The sequence below is a fragment of the Lithobates pipiens genome, unplaced genomic scaffold, assembly GCF_037356315.1.
Source record: "Lithobates pipiens isolate NorthernLeopardFrog02 unplaced genomic scaffold, aLitPip1_a1.2 Scaffold_23, whole genome shotgun sequence".
Lineage (NCBI taxonomy): Eukaryota > Metazoa > Chordata > Amphibia > Anura > Ranidae > Lithobates > Lithobates pipiens.
Window position 1 is genome coordinate 177,792,965 of NW_027507785.1, and position 15,062 is coordinate 177,808,026.

General features: G+C 42.9%; 1 protein-coding gene across 1 annotated transcript in view; it reads left to right on the plus strand.

Annotated features, from left to right (window-relative positions):
- The window catches only part of TSEN15 (tRNA splicing endonuclease subunit 15), a 76,381-nt gene that overhangs the window by 17,753 nt on the left and 43,566 nt on the right, over positions 1–15,062 (plus strand). Inside the window, exon 3 of the mRNA XM_077452657.1 lies at positions 11,964–12,099. Coding sequence (XP_077308783.1) covers positions 11,964–12,099 — 136 coding nt within the window. The remainder of the gene's footprint in view (positions 1–11,963; positions 12,100–15,062) is intronic.

A 15,062-nucleotide genomic window follows, 5' to 3' on the forward strand; every position in this document is an offset into this window, starting at 1 on the left:
TTTTAACTAATAAAAAAATGAAAAGTGGGGCGTACAAAATTATTCGGCCCCCTTGCGTTAATACTTTGTAGAGCCACCTTTTGCTGCGTTACAGCTGCAAGTCGCTTGGGGTATGTCTCTATCAGTTTTGCACATCGAGAGACTGAAATTCTTGCCCATTCTTCCTTGCAAAACAGCTCGAGCTCAGTGAGGTTGGATGGAGAGCGTTTGTGAACAGCAGTTTTCAGCTCTTTCCACAGATTCTCGATTGGATTCAGGTCTGGATTTTGACTTGGCCATTCTAACACCTGGATACGTTTATTTGTGAACCATTCCTTTGTAGATTTTGCTGTATGTTTGGGATCATTGTCTTGTTGGAAGATAAATCTCCGTCCCAGTTTCAGGTCTTTTGCAGACTCCAACAGGTTTTCATCCAGAATGGTCCTGTATTTGGCTGCGTCCATCTTCCCCTCAATTTTAACCATCTTCCCTGTCCCTGCTGAAGAAAAGCAGGCCCAAACTATGATGCTGCCACCACCATGTTTGACAGCGGGGATGGTGTGTTGAGGGTGATGAGCTGTGTTGCTTTAACGCCAAACATATCGTTTTGCATTGTGGGCAAAAAGTTCGATTTTGGTTTCATCTGACCAGAGCACCTTCTTCCACATGCTTGGTGTGTCTCCCAGGTGGCTTGTGGCAAACTTTAGACGAGACTTTTTATGGATATCTTTGAGAAATGGCTTTCTTCTTGCCACTCTTCCATAAAGGCCAGATTTGTGCAGTGTACGACTGATTGTTGTCCTATGGACAGACTCTCCCACCTCAGCTGTAGTTCTCTGCAGTTCATCCAGAGTGATCATGGGCCTCTTGGCTGCATCTCTGATCAGTGTTCTCCTTGTCTGAGCTGAAAGTTTAGAGGGACGGCCAGGTCTTGGTAGATTTGCAGTGGTCTGATACTCCTTCCATTTCAAAATGATCGCTTGCACAGTGCTCCTTTGGGATGTTTAAAGCTTGGGAAATCTTTTTGTATCTAAATCCGGCTTTAAACTTCTCCACAACAGTATTACGGACCTGGCTGGTGTGTTCCTTGGTCTTCATGATGCTCTCTGCGCTTTCAACAGAACCCTGAGACTATCACAGAGCAGGTGCATTTATACAGAGACTTGATTACACACAGGTGGATTCTATTATACACCATCAGTCATTTAGGACAACATTGGATCATTCAGAGATCCTCGCTGAACTTCTGGAGTGAGTTTGCTGCACTGAAAGTAAAGGGGCCGAATAATTTTGCACACACCACTTTTCAGTTTTTTATTTGCTAAAAAAGTTTAAAATATCCAATAGATTTTGTTCCATTTCACAATTGTGTCCCACTTGTTGGTAATTCTTCACAAAAAATTAAAATTTTATATCTTTATGTTTTGAAGCCTGAAATGTGGCAAAAGATTGAAAAGTTCAAGGGGGCCGAATACTTTCGCAAGGCACTCTGTGTGTGTGTGTGTGTGTGTGTAATATATATATATATATATATATATATATATATATATATATATATATATATATATATATATATATATATATATATATATATATATATATATATATAATCTTTTATTTAAAAAAAATAGTAATCAGTTTTATTTTAATTTTTTATTACGGTATATATTTTAAATTGTTTCACTTTTTTTTATTTATTTTAACACCCTTTGACCAGAGCAATATAATGTTACCATAGTAACATTGTACTAATCTGGGGAAGTGATCAATTTTTTTTTTTTTTTTACACATTATGTTTGCTTATAGTAATGAATTTAATTGCCACATGCAAGTATTATACCGACACAGATGGGCAGTGTTTGGCCCAGTCTGTACCATGTGATCACTGTGACCAATCACAGCTAGCAACACAATTGTACACAATGGATGGCATAAAAGGGAGCCATCCATTGTTTACAACTGTCATGTGACCTGCTGTTATTGGTTACAGCTGTCACATGGTACCAGTAGTGGGCCAGTACAGTGATCAGTTATTGATGTGTCTGGTGGACACAACCAGTGACAAATCGTAGCGCTGAGTGGCTCCACCCGGGAGGACGTCATGAGATGTCCACTCTGATCAAACATAGGCCGAGCAGGAATTGGTTAATAAGCTGCAATTTCAGATAAGAAAGGCACCTGTGTCTGAGGTTTGTGCCTGTGCTTTTGACTTGAGAATTCATAATTCAATGACAGATGCATCTGACCTCTTTGTGACCTGAATTCGACTTGCTTCAAGCCGACGCTGTATTCCCATAGACTTGTATGGCGAGGGAAGCAGTTCTGAAGCAAACAAAAGGCAGTTAACACATGCGCCTACTGTCATATGGCTATCAATTGGTGCTCTTTCAATACAGGTTTATGTAATCATAAGATTAGGAGACAAGGAGGCACATTGTTGTCAGAAGTTGTTCCATCCCTTATATGTACACTGCATATCATCTGGTAAACATAACATTAAAACTATCTCAGACAACAATATGTTTGTATAGTTTATAGACAAGCTAGTTATTATAACAAATGTTTTGTTTTTGTTTGTAAACAGTAAATCCTCAAAAGGAAAGGTTATAATTCTGCACAATGTTAAAGTGAGTCTATCCATTCCCTGGGAATGTGAACACAATTCATTCTTTTTGCAGTTTCAGATTCTGTCCTTTTCCCAAATCATATGGCCTAAGTGTTACCGTCTGTTATTGTATGGGGAAAAAAGGCACAGCACAATAAACATATAGACATATACACCAAATTAAAGACAGGTTTACCTCATTCAGCTACAGAAAGCTGAATACATAGCTCCCAACTGTCCCTGATTTGGAGGGACTGTCCCTGATTTGGAGCAATGTCCCTCATTCCTCCTCATTTGTCCCTCATTTTGGCCTGATCTGTTAAGATGTATATAAAATGTATTTTTTATCTATCAAAAAGTGTTTCCAGCCCTAAACATCTCATCTGATTTCTAAATTGCTGCATTTGTGAATTCCAAAAGCCAATATAAAGGAATAGCAGTGGTCTAAAAAGCACTTGTGAGTTTAACCAATCTTGTTTTTTGTACAATTCTCCGTTAAGGGGTGTGTCCAGGGGGTGTGTCCTATGCCTGTATACTTTTGCTGATAGGTGTCCCTCATTCCCATCTCAGAATGTTGGGAGGTATGTGAATGGAAAGAAAAATGAATATAACATGTGCAGCATGAAACACTGAAGAGAAATAACAAATACTAGCAAATAATTCTAAATATACTGTACAATATCAATGCATTTTGACTATACAGTTTATTCAAAGAAATAATATACCTCTTCCCACTAAAGTAGAAGGTTGCTGACCCAGAGCCACACAGAAATGGTGATGTGTGATAGTACAGCTCTAAGTTAGATGGCAAATCTGAGTAGACTGTAATGGAAGAAAAAGAAGATACCTTGGGCCTGGCAACAAGATAAATCATAGAGATTCGCAAGGATAGAGGAAGGGACTGTTTGTATGTAAGATAATTCATATTGTTGGTAACAGAGTTAGGGTCCATATATTTTTGGTTCTAGTTTAGCCAGGGACTAATACAGAGCAGTATTGTGAAAGGAGACCAGGCTTTTCTTTTATTTGTGATCTGTGGATCACTTGTTCTCTTCAGAATTTCAGTCAAGTCAAGATACTTTGTCTTGAGACCACAAATCGGACATATTATACATGCAGTTGCACAATATCAAATTGTACTTAAAGTGGTGTTCCATACAAAAAAATAAAAAAAGATTAAAATTCCTAATTTTTAAAAAAAAAAAACATTGGAATTTTTTTTTTTTAACTCACCTCTAAATGCCTGTTGCTAAGGGGTCCCTCGTAGTCTGCCTCCTTCAGTGCTTGGACTCGTGACATCACTTCCCCTCAGCGCAGGAAGGGCTCAGCTCTGCCCCTTCCCTCCTGTCAGTCATCTGGGACACGTGACAGGTCCCAGATGACTGCAGGGTTACTCATGCATTGTGGGCGCCCAGCAGTGAAGCCACAGCCGGGTGCCCACAGTTGCAATGCCGGCGCCGCTGAGCGAAGGGGGGCGAGAGGGGCTTCGTTCCCCTGCATCGCTGGATCCTGAGACAGGTAAGTGTCCGATTACTAAGTCAGCAGCTGCAGTATTTGTAGCTGCTGACTTTTAATTTTTTTTTTTTTTTTTTTTTTTTTTTACGGGAACTCCTCTTTAACCACTTCAGGACCGCCGTATTGCCATTGTACGTCAGCACAATGGCACAGGCAGGCAGAATCACGTACATCTACGTGATTGCCTTCCAGCGGGTGGGGGGTCCCATCGGACCCCCTCCCGCTGGTTACGGCGGTCCGATTCGGTCCAGGAGCGCTCCGTGATGAGGGGATGGCCGTTCGTTTTCGGCCACCCCCTCTGGATCGCTCCTGGCCAATGAGAAGCTTCCTCCCCTGTGTATTGTTTACACAGGAAGGAGGAAGTGATGTCATTCTCCTCGGGGCGGTCTTTTTGACCGGACTACGAGGAGAAGAGTAAAAGTAAGTCTGCACGAACACTACACTGACATGTAGGTACACACAGGCACACAAACCCCCCCCGATCCCCCCCCCGATCGCCCCCCGATTCCCCCCCCGCCCCCCCCCCCCCCCCCAGTCACAGTGTCACTGATTGCATTGATCATTTCTTTACTGATCAATGCATTCAGTGTCAGTTGTGACAGTAAAAACTGTCAGGACAGTTAGTGTTAGGTCCAGGGTAGCCCCCTATCACCCCCCAATAAAGATTTAACCCCCTGATTGCCCCTAGAGTTAACCCTTTCACCCCCTTTTGCCAGTGTCACTAAGCGATCATTTTTCTGATCGCTGCATGTGTCGCTAGTGTCGCTAGGTAGCTAGTTATTTTTTTAGGTTCACCGCCAGGTTTTTATATCGCTAGGTACCCCGATATACTACCCAATAATGTTTTTAACCCCCTGATTGCCGCTAGTTAACCCTTTCACCCCCTTTTGCCAGTGTCACTAAGCGATCGTTTTTCTGATCGCTGCATTAGTGTCGCTACAGTCGCTAGGTAGCTAGTTATTTTTTTAGGTTCACCGCCAGGTTTTTATAGCGCTAGGTACCCCGATATACTACCCAATAATGTTTTTAACCCCCTGATTGCCGCTAGTTAACCCTTTCACCCCCTTTTGCCAGTGTCACTAAGCGATCATTTTTCTGATCGCTGCATGTGTCGCTAGGTAGCTAGTTATTTTTTTAGGTTCACCGCCAGGTTTTTATATCGCTAGGTACCCCGATATACTACCCAATAATGTTTTTAACCCCCTGATTGCCGCTAGTTAACCCTTTCACCCCCTTTTGCCAGTGTCACTAAGCGATCGTTTTTCTGATCGCTGCATTAGTGTCGCTACAGTCGCTAGGTAGCTAGTTATTTTTTTAGGTTCACCGCCAGGTTTTTATAGCGCTAGGTACCCCGATATACTACCCAATAATGGTTTTAACCCCCTGATTTCCGCTAGTTAACCCTTTCACCCCCTTTTGCCAGTGTCACTAAGCGATAATTTTTCTGAACGCTGCATCAGTGTCGCTAGTGTCGCTAGGTAGCTAGTTAACTAGGCTCCCAAAAAGTCCCCCACATGTGGTATCCCCGTACTCGGGAGAAGCAGCAGAATTTATTTTGGGGTGTAATTTGACTTCTGCCCATAGCATGTGTGAGCAATATATCATTTAGTGACAACTTTGTGCAAAAAAAAAAAAGTTTGTAATATTCCCGCAACTTTTGGCAAAATATAAAATATTCCATGGACTCAACATGCCTCTCAGTAAATAGCTTGGGGTGTCTACTTTCCAAAATGGGGTCATTTGGGGGGGTTTTGTGCTATTTTGGCATTTTATGGCCTTCGAAACTGTGATAGGTAGTGAGGAGTTAAATCAAAAATTTGCACCCTTAGAAATCCTGAAGGTGGTGATTGGTTTTCGGGGTGCCGTGCGCGACTAGACTCCCAAAAAGTCCCACACATGTGGTATCCCCGTACTCGGGAGAAGCAGCAGAATGTATTTTGGGGTGTCATTTCACATATAACCATGGCATGTGTGAGCAATATATCATTTAGTGACAACTTTTTGTAAAAAAAAATTTTTTTTTTTTTTTTTGTCATTATTCAATCCCTTAGGACAAAAAAAATAAATATTCAATGGGCTCAACATACCCATCAGCAATTTCCTTGGGGTGTCTACTTTCCAAAATGGGGTCATTTGGGGGGGATTTGTACTGCCCTGCCATTTTAGCACCTCAAGAAATGAGATCGGCAGTCATAAATTAAAAGCTGTGTAAATTCCAGAAAATGTACTCTAGTTTGTAGACGCTATAACTTTTGCGCAAACCAAAAAATATACGCTTATTGACATTTTTTTTACTAAAGACATGTGGCTGAATAAATTTTGCCCTCAATGTATGACTAAAATTTAGTTTATTCGATTTTTCTTATAACAAAAAGAAGAAAATATCTTTTTTTTTCAAAATTTTCGCTCTTTTTTCATTTATATCGCAAAAAAAAAAAATCGCAGAGGCAATCAAATACCATCAAAAGAAAGCTCTATTTGTGGGAAGAAAAGGACGCAAATTTCGTTTGGGTGCAATATTGCATGACCGCGCAATTACCAGTTAAAGCAGCGCAGTGCGAAATTGCAAAAAGACCTCTGGTCCTTAAGGTGTTTATTGGTCCGGAACTGAAGTGGTTAAGTTGATTGCACTAGTCTAGCTGTAATTAAATTACACATAATCATGTAGATGGGATTCCATGTTCCCACGTAGGTGCTAAAGTTTTCCTGTAGGTTGGAGAAAGGTTGGAGCTTGGTTGTGATGATCCCCAGTCCTCAAAACACTCATATACAGCTCATGCCTGTGTTTTAATAAGTGGTAATTGAACTTGGCTTGAAACTTAGTCATAATATCCTTTGTGGATACATTGAGTGATTTCTTGTCTCTGATAATGGTAACTTACAGGAGTAGCTCAGGATCAATAACCACGGCTATACTTCTTTCCCTTTAGCAGTCACAATGTTCTGACCAGGGGCGTAACTATAGGGGGTGCAGCAGTCGCGACCGCAACTGGGCCCTGTGATGCAGGGGGCCCATGCAGCCCCCTCTACATATGGCCGGCAGCATAGGCAGCTAGGGGTACCAGTGCACCATGCACACGGGTGGCTGGAGGTGGAGGGTGACTAGCAGAGCTCCATGCTCGACTATCGCCCTGGCTGCTCTTTAGTTGTGCATTCCCAGCATGACCTGTGTCCTCGACCGGCTCCTCAGAGTACCCCTCTCCTGCTCCATGCATTGCCGCTCAGTCCAATGTCTGTTCTCCCCAGCCAGAGTCCCACCCCCCCTGAGTCCGGCCCACACTGCACTGCATACTTCTCTCGGGTAAACAAACTTTAAACACACAGATGCAGTGCAGCCCTATGAGAGCTCCCCGGAGGACACTGTAGGCTTGTCTGCCAGCCCCCCTCCTCCCCCGTCATACACAGATGATGAAAGGTCTGTCTGGGAGATATGCTGATCACCTGTCTAGTACACCTGATGGAGCCCAGGCCAACATGGATGAGTTCGCAAACTGCAGCTTGGTCATGGTGAGTGAGAGGACCCCATCCCCCACACACCATTACATACCCCTTCCATCTCCCCCTGGGGACAGGGACCCCTTCTCACGTGGGGAACAGGGACCCCCACCTCCCCTGGGGACAGGGACCCCTTCTCATCTGGGGGCAGTAACTTCATCTGCCCTGGAGAAAAGGACCTCATCTCTTCTGGGGACGGGGACCCCATCCTGCCTAGGGACAGTCCCCCAATGGGCCACCTAAAAATAAAAAATAAAATAATTTAAAAAAACGACTAATACCAGTGGTGGAACTACAGGGCTCGCAAAGGTCATACCTGTGACCACGCCCCGGAGTTCCAGTGCCAGACTTGGAGGGAAGGGCCCCGGCTGGGGTTCAGGGGGGCCCTTCATGGTTTCTTGCATCGGGGCCCTGAAGGTTCTAGTTACGCCACTGGTTCTGACATTTTTCATCTAGTTGCTTGATTATCTTGAGTATCTTGCTTGAGTAGATCATGCACCTTTCTGTTTAAATAAAATAAGACAATGCTGGTTTCCTTCCTAGGAGATTGGTAAAGAGCTATTATTTAAAGACCTACATCTTCCTACCCTGCACCTTGTTTATTTTTTTAACAACTTCAATACAGGGCACTTTCACCCTCTTCCTGCCCAGGCCACTTTTCAGCTTTCAGCGCTGTTAAACTTTAAATAACAATTGCGCAGTCATGCAGCACTGTACCCATGTGACATTTTTATCATTTTTTTTACACAAGTAGAGCTTTCATTTTGATCACCACTGTTTTTTTTTATTTTTTAATAAACGTATGAAAACAACCTTTTTTTCCATTTCTATTATACAATTTTGCAAATAAGTAATTTTTATTTTTCACTGATGTGCACTGTTGAGGCTGCACTGATGGACACTGGTAAGGTGGCACTGATGGACACTGATAAGGTGGCACTGATGGGCATTGATGAGGTGGCACTGATGAACATTGATGAGGTGGCACTGATGAACATTGATGAGGTGGCACTGATGAACATTGATGAGGTGGGACCGATGAACACTGATATTTTGCACTGATGATCAGAGCCCTGATTATCTGCATAAATGTCCCTTGTAACTGGAAAGCCGGTTATCGGCTTTCCTTTCCTCAAACACTGAGTCCTGAGGAAAGAAAATGGCAATAACCAGCATGTGATTGGACACAGCTGATCTCATGGTAAAGAATCTATTTCATTGGCTCTTTACATTGATTGATTATGCGCTGTGTCCATTGGACACAGCGCACCACCGATTGCTGCACTGCGCTCTCTTGGGGGCACTCATGGGTGGCACGATGCAAAGTACGTCGTATGACATCCAGTCAGGATAGTAAAGCCACCGCCCTGGCCGTCATTCTGCTATAGGCTGGACGGAAAGGTGTTAACCTGAAAAATATATGTATTGATCATGTAGTTTCATGGTGTCATTTGTTGCCTTGTACACACAGGCTGTAGTAGAGTAAATCTTTGCATTCCCTTGTGAGTAGTTGTTTGTGTTTAAACACAAGACATGCTGCATGGCACTGCACAGGTGTTAATGCATGACCTCAGTCTGTAGTCTAGGAACTGACACTTCCTGTGAAGAAGCTTTATATCCCACAATCTCTAGGTCTTTCAGTGAAGTGTTCTGCAGGTAAGGGCTTAACAGTAATCTGACAAAGCTACAAGCCGGCAAACCAATAAAGATAAGTGTTTCATCCCATTAGCATTCCTATATATTTGTGATGGAGCACAGAGAAATGGCAAGGTTTGGACTGGATGCTATGTGATCATGAACAAAAAGTTACCTGTCCCTTTAAAGAATAGTAACAACTTAGGTGGATTACTGTATGGACATAGAGGACTTGATCAGTCATGAAACTGCACTCACAACGTGTGAGCCCATCAGTGCAATATAGGGCAAGGAAATGGTACAGTAAAAAGAACTACACTAATACTTGAAAGTGTACAATGCCTTTAAAGCGGGAGTCCACCGGGACTCTGCGTTTTTTGTTTTTTTTTAAAAGCCAGCAGCTACAAATACTGCAGCTGCTGACTTTTAAAATAGTGACACTTACCTGTCCAGCGCGCCTGCGATGTCGGCACCCGAAGCCGATCTGTAGATCGTATGTCGGGTGCTGCCGCCGCCATCTTGGGTATGGGAATCAGGAAATGGAGTCTTTCGGCTTCATTTCCCGGTTCCCTACTGCGCATGCGCGAATCGCGCTGCGCAATAAGGACGGTCCCCGCTGCCTCTGGGATCTGTGTGTTTCCCAGCAGGCAGCGGGGCACTTGCGGAAAGGGGCGTAATATACGCCCCTTTCCGCAGAGAGCTATCCCGGAAGTGGGTGCAGAATACCTGTACTGTACAGGTATCTGCACCCCCCTCCCCCCTGAAAGGTGCCAATTGTGGCGCCGGAGGGGGGGAGGGTTCCGATGAGCGGAGGTCCACTTTAGGGTGGACCTCCGCTTTAAATATGTGTGCAAATACTGTGGCAGTACAGTATGATACAGCATTCACAGTGGCCACATTGGAAATGGCTCATTTGGGCCACCTTGGCCCAAAGAACTATTTAAAGTGGCAGGACACATGGAAATTTTAAAGCAGAACTAAACTGTGTCTAAGCACCACAAACTGAAAAGGCTATTTTAATGATTTTTTATTATTCAAAGCAAACTCGCCCTTCCGTCCATATCTCCATGCTTTAATTGTTGACAAATCACTTCCTAGCATTTCTAACCTTGGACATCTGAAGTAAGGATAGATGATTCATGTAGCATTTGTTTCCTGGAATCCATCTGCCCTTAGCTCAGCAATGCAGGCAGGAGGGCATGCTTAGCTGAGAAAGCCCCTTCTGCCCTCATCCAAACGAAAGAATATAAAAATGCCCATTTTCTCAGACTCCTGGGATGTATGACATAATTTTGGCCTAGACCAGAAACCAGGAAGCAACTGCAGAAATGTAAATAAGAGTTCAAAAAGTTCAAAGTAAATATAATACACCTTCCTATGTATTTACTAAGGCTAGCAGCATAAGCATTGAAAATAGGTAATATTGATTAAGAGAGCTTGTTTCTGTGTTAAGCTGCTTTTTCTTGACAGTTAGGCCGCGTACACACGCGGGGACTGTTCGCCCAACTTTGTCCGCTGAACAGTGTTTCGGCGGACAGTCCGCTCGTGTGTGGGCTTCAGCGGACAGTTTCAGCGGACAGTCTGACGAACAAAGTTTTTCGGAAATTCCGTAAAACTGTCCGCTGAAACTTGGTTTGAGCGGACAGTCCGCCCGTGTGTAGGCTTGTTCGTCAAACTAAGTTCCGCGCATGCTCAGAAAGGATTTACACGGCGAAGGTTGCATTGCAGTGTATAGGACGTCGTATTTCTAGTCCCGTCGTACGTGCCGTTCACGTCATCGCGCAAGTTTCAGCGGACTGTTCGTTCGTCGTGTGTGGCCAAGTCCGTCCATGCTAATTTTGAGCGGACTGGCCGCTCAAACTGTTTGACGAACAAAGTTGTCCCCGCGTGTGTACGCGGCCTAAGGCAGCGGGTGTTTGCCACGCTCTCCTAAATGCCTAGCATTTTGGCAGAAAAATTATTGACGCATATAATTGTGTCTGGATGCATTTAGACATCTTTCGGTGTGTCAATCGCTTGGGCTTTAAATTATTTAATTGGCCAGAATAGTAATTTATTCTGGCCATTTAAATTAATGCTAAAGAGATTGATGTTCCTAGCGTTAACTCATGTTCAGACACGTTTATTTGTGTTTACACTCAAGCGTTTTTTCTATCAAAACGCTGCTGCTCCTGGATGCGCTCTCAGTAGGTTTTTTTTCTCTGTCTCTAAATGCTTCTAAACGCCTATGTGTGCATGGACACAGGCTAAGATTAAGGAGCATTCAGAGGCAAAAAAACTATTACTGGATGCCTCTAAAAGGAGCATTTTTAACACTCAGTGTGCATGAGGCTTTAGAACCCTTCAACACTGGGGAGGTGCGGGCGTTAACGGTAAAACGCTGCTAGTTTTAGGCCGCTAGCGAGGTGCTTTTGACCCCCGCTAGTGGCCAAAGAAAGGGTTATTAGCGCCTGTGTTGCGGCGCTGCCCGAAACACTTTGCAGGTGATACATTTCAATGGGCGGGAGCGGTTTATACACCACTCCCGCACCGCCCCAAAGATGCTGCTTGCAGGACTTTTTTACCCGTCCTGCAATCACACCGCCCCAGTGTGAAAGCGTTCGGGCTTTCACACTGGGGTGGCTTGGGATGCTATTTTTAGCGCTAAAACACGTGAACGGAGTCTAAATGTATCAGTGTATCAATGTATCAAATGACTAAGTTATCATGTTAAAGGAATATTTTGTTTTCTCAGTGAGAAACTGGCACGATTTACAGATTTTGGGCTCGTCTGAACTTCATCTTGTCTACCTGCTTGGACAGGAGAAAGCTGACCATAAGCCTCAGGTCATAATCCCCACACCAGTCACCATGTCATGCAGCCATGAAAGGTATGTGATCTGATCACATTTCACATTAAAGCCTATCATTTTTTCAAATAAAATGTATTGATTCTGTGATGTGCAATTTTCTCACTTCTGTACATTAGACTAACAATGTTATTTTATCATGCCTAATTTGATGGAAAAAGTAGCGTGTTCAAACATAAAGTCCACTGCAAGTTTTTATTTTATTTTTTGTTTATTCAACCCAGCGGGTAAAAAAAAAAAATGACAGATCGCATTGGTGCAGCGATATTCCTCCTCTGTGCTATTGTATTCTGACAGGAGGACTCGCCCTTGCCCCTGCTAGAATACACTGATCAGCGCTCGCCACCATTGGCTGCAAGTGCTGATTGGATGCTGCTTCTCCAGCATGTCCCTTGGACAAAAGCCGGTCGTAAAGCCTGGTACACATGGTAAGTTGTGTTTTGTTTTTTTTCGTTCAACTCAGTGGTCTGAATGTAAAAAAAAATCTGAGGAGCTCACGGTACTAATTATGCTCACTGTACTAACTATACAACTCCCCGGCTAGAACACACTGGTCATCGCTCACAGCCATTGGCTACACGCTCTGATCAGATGCTGTTTTTCCACCATGCCCATTCGGCAGAACCCAGACAGGATGCTGTACACCGGTCAATATTCGTCCTGTGTGTACCAGGCTTTGGACTGGCTTCTGTCAGTGTGCACAACCGATGTACACACCGACTGAAAGTCAGCCATTTCAGCAGGAATTTTCCAGCCAATGTGTACCCAGCTTTATCTAATTAACAGCATTCTACATTTTAGTGATTTATTACCAGAGGCTCTTTCAAAACAGTGTTTAAGATTAGACTGCACTATCACATCAAAGGTTACCAGATAACTGGAAGGAAAATCCACAAAGGTATAAAAAAAAAAGGCACGTTTTGTATGCGTGTTTGGAATACAACTTTAATACTTGCACTTGTGAAGGACACATACTTTTTCCTTTATCTATGTATTTTGTGATGTGTATATAATATTTATTGCTCTAGCTTCTGCTAAGTTTGCAGGGCTTCAGCCCATTAAATGCATTGCATGGTACTTTTTTCTGCCAGCTCAGAACATAACAGCTTACTTGATGGGCACTGTGATTTCGGCATCTGACAGTTACAGTAGTAGTGCATTGTAAGCTTAAAGTTCATCTGTGCCCAGACTGTGGACATCAATGTTATTAAATGTTTTTAAAAAGCTTCAAACCAAGCCATCATTGACCTCTGCAGTAATAAATTCCAGAAGAGAATTTGAGATTGTAAAATCAGGGTTTCCTTTGCAGGTGAAGTGTCACAGGTAAACACAGGGAAATTTGCCACAGAACCTTTGACCGGTTGTGCCAAATTTAAGAAATTGGTGAAAATTGCTATAAAAAAATTAGCACCAAGTACAAAATGGTGCAAGCACAACCTTTCAACAACATTTACTTCACGACATGTAGCCCAGTCAGAAAGGGAGGGAAACAGAAGTAAAGAAATGGCTGGACATTTCCAGTATGAAGTGATGGAATTGTTTGAAGATTTTCTAAAAAAAAACATTTAAACCCTCACAAATAGAGGAGAAATATGTGCAATTGAATGAAGAAAGTCAGATTCTTCAAGTTAGATCTGGAAAACATAAAGGAAATAGGAAACGTGATTGAGGAATATGTCAGTGACGATCAGTGTATAGTAGCACAGTATTTAAGAATTCTGAAGGTAATTTAAAATGGTTGTAAACCTCAGACAAGAAATATGAACAAAGCATATCCCTCTATAGTGTGTACTTGTTTCAATTAGGAGCACTAATTATAATTTCTGTCCACTGCTTCGTTCTTCTGCTGTCAGCATGATCCACCTCTGACAAGTTTTCCTGACACCAAGAGAAAAATGGTGACGGGGAGGGACCTCCAGCTGATTGACAACCTCAGCTCTGTTCCTGTGAGCTGTGTGAAGGGGGAGTGTCTCTTCCCTCCAATCAACTATCAGAGCTCTCCTCACTGAGCTCTGCAGAGTGACTTCAACTCTCTGCCTGCTTATTTCTGACAGCTCAGACAAACTTTATAAGTTCTGATTTTGAATGGCTGTAGAGAAGACTGCAGATAAACAGGTACAACTTAAGAAGGAGCATTTATTTAATCTCTGTGTATAACGTAAGGCCAGTCACTTCACCGGATATATGTAAGGGTTTACAACCACTTTCAGGCAGTATTAAACCCAAAAGCTTACCAATTCTTAGATATGATGGCGGCATTACTTTTTTCTTTTTTAGGCTTTCTTTCTTCTATTTTCGTTTGTTGATCTGGCCAGCAGGTCTGTTGTTTTTCACAAGCTCAAGCTCTCCAGAAGAATCAGTTTACATGGATTAGACAAACCACTTAACACTGGCAGAGGTGATTAAAATGTGCCAAGTGCTTGTAACCGCGGCAAACTGTGTTTATGCCCATTTGCGTTTTATTAGCATTTTTGCAAGGGGGAAAAATACTGTTTTTGAACATCTAAAAATGTTTTAAAAATACAAAATTCACCACATGTTGTTCCCTGCATCAATGGATTCCAGTAGTGATGAACTCTGGTCCTCTCAGGCAATAGTCTACAGTGGTGTGAAAAAGTGTTTGCCCCCTTCCTCATTTCCTGTTCCTTTGCATGTTTGTCACACTTAAGTGTTTCGGAACATCAAACCAATTTAAACAATAGTCAAGGACAACACAAGTAAACACAAAATGCAATTTGTAAATGAAGGTGTTTATTATTACAGGTGAAAAAAAATCCAAACCATCATGGCCCTGTGTGAAAAAGTGATTGCCCCCTAAACCTAATAACTGGTTGGGCCACCCTTAGCAGCAACAACTGCAACCAAGCGTTTGCGATAACGTGCAATGAGGCTTTTACAGCGTCCTGGAGGAATTTTGGCCCACTCATCTTTGCAGAATTGTCCTAATTCAGTTACATTAGAGGGTTTTCAAGCATGAACGGCCT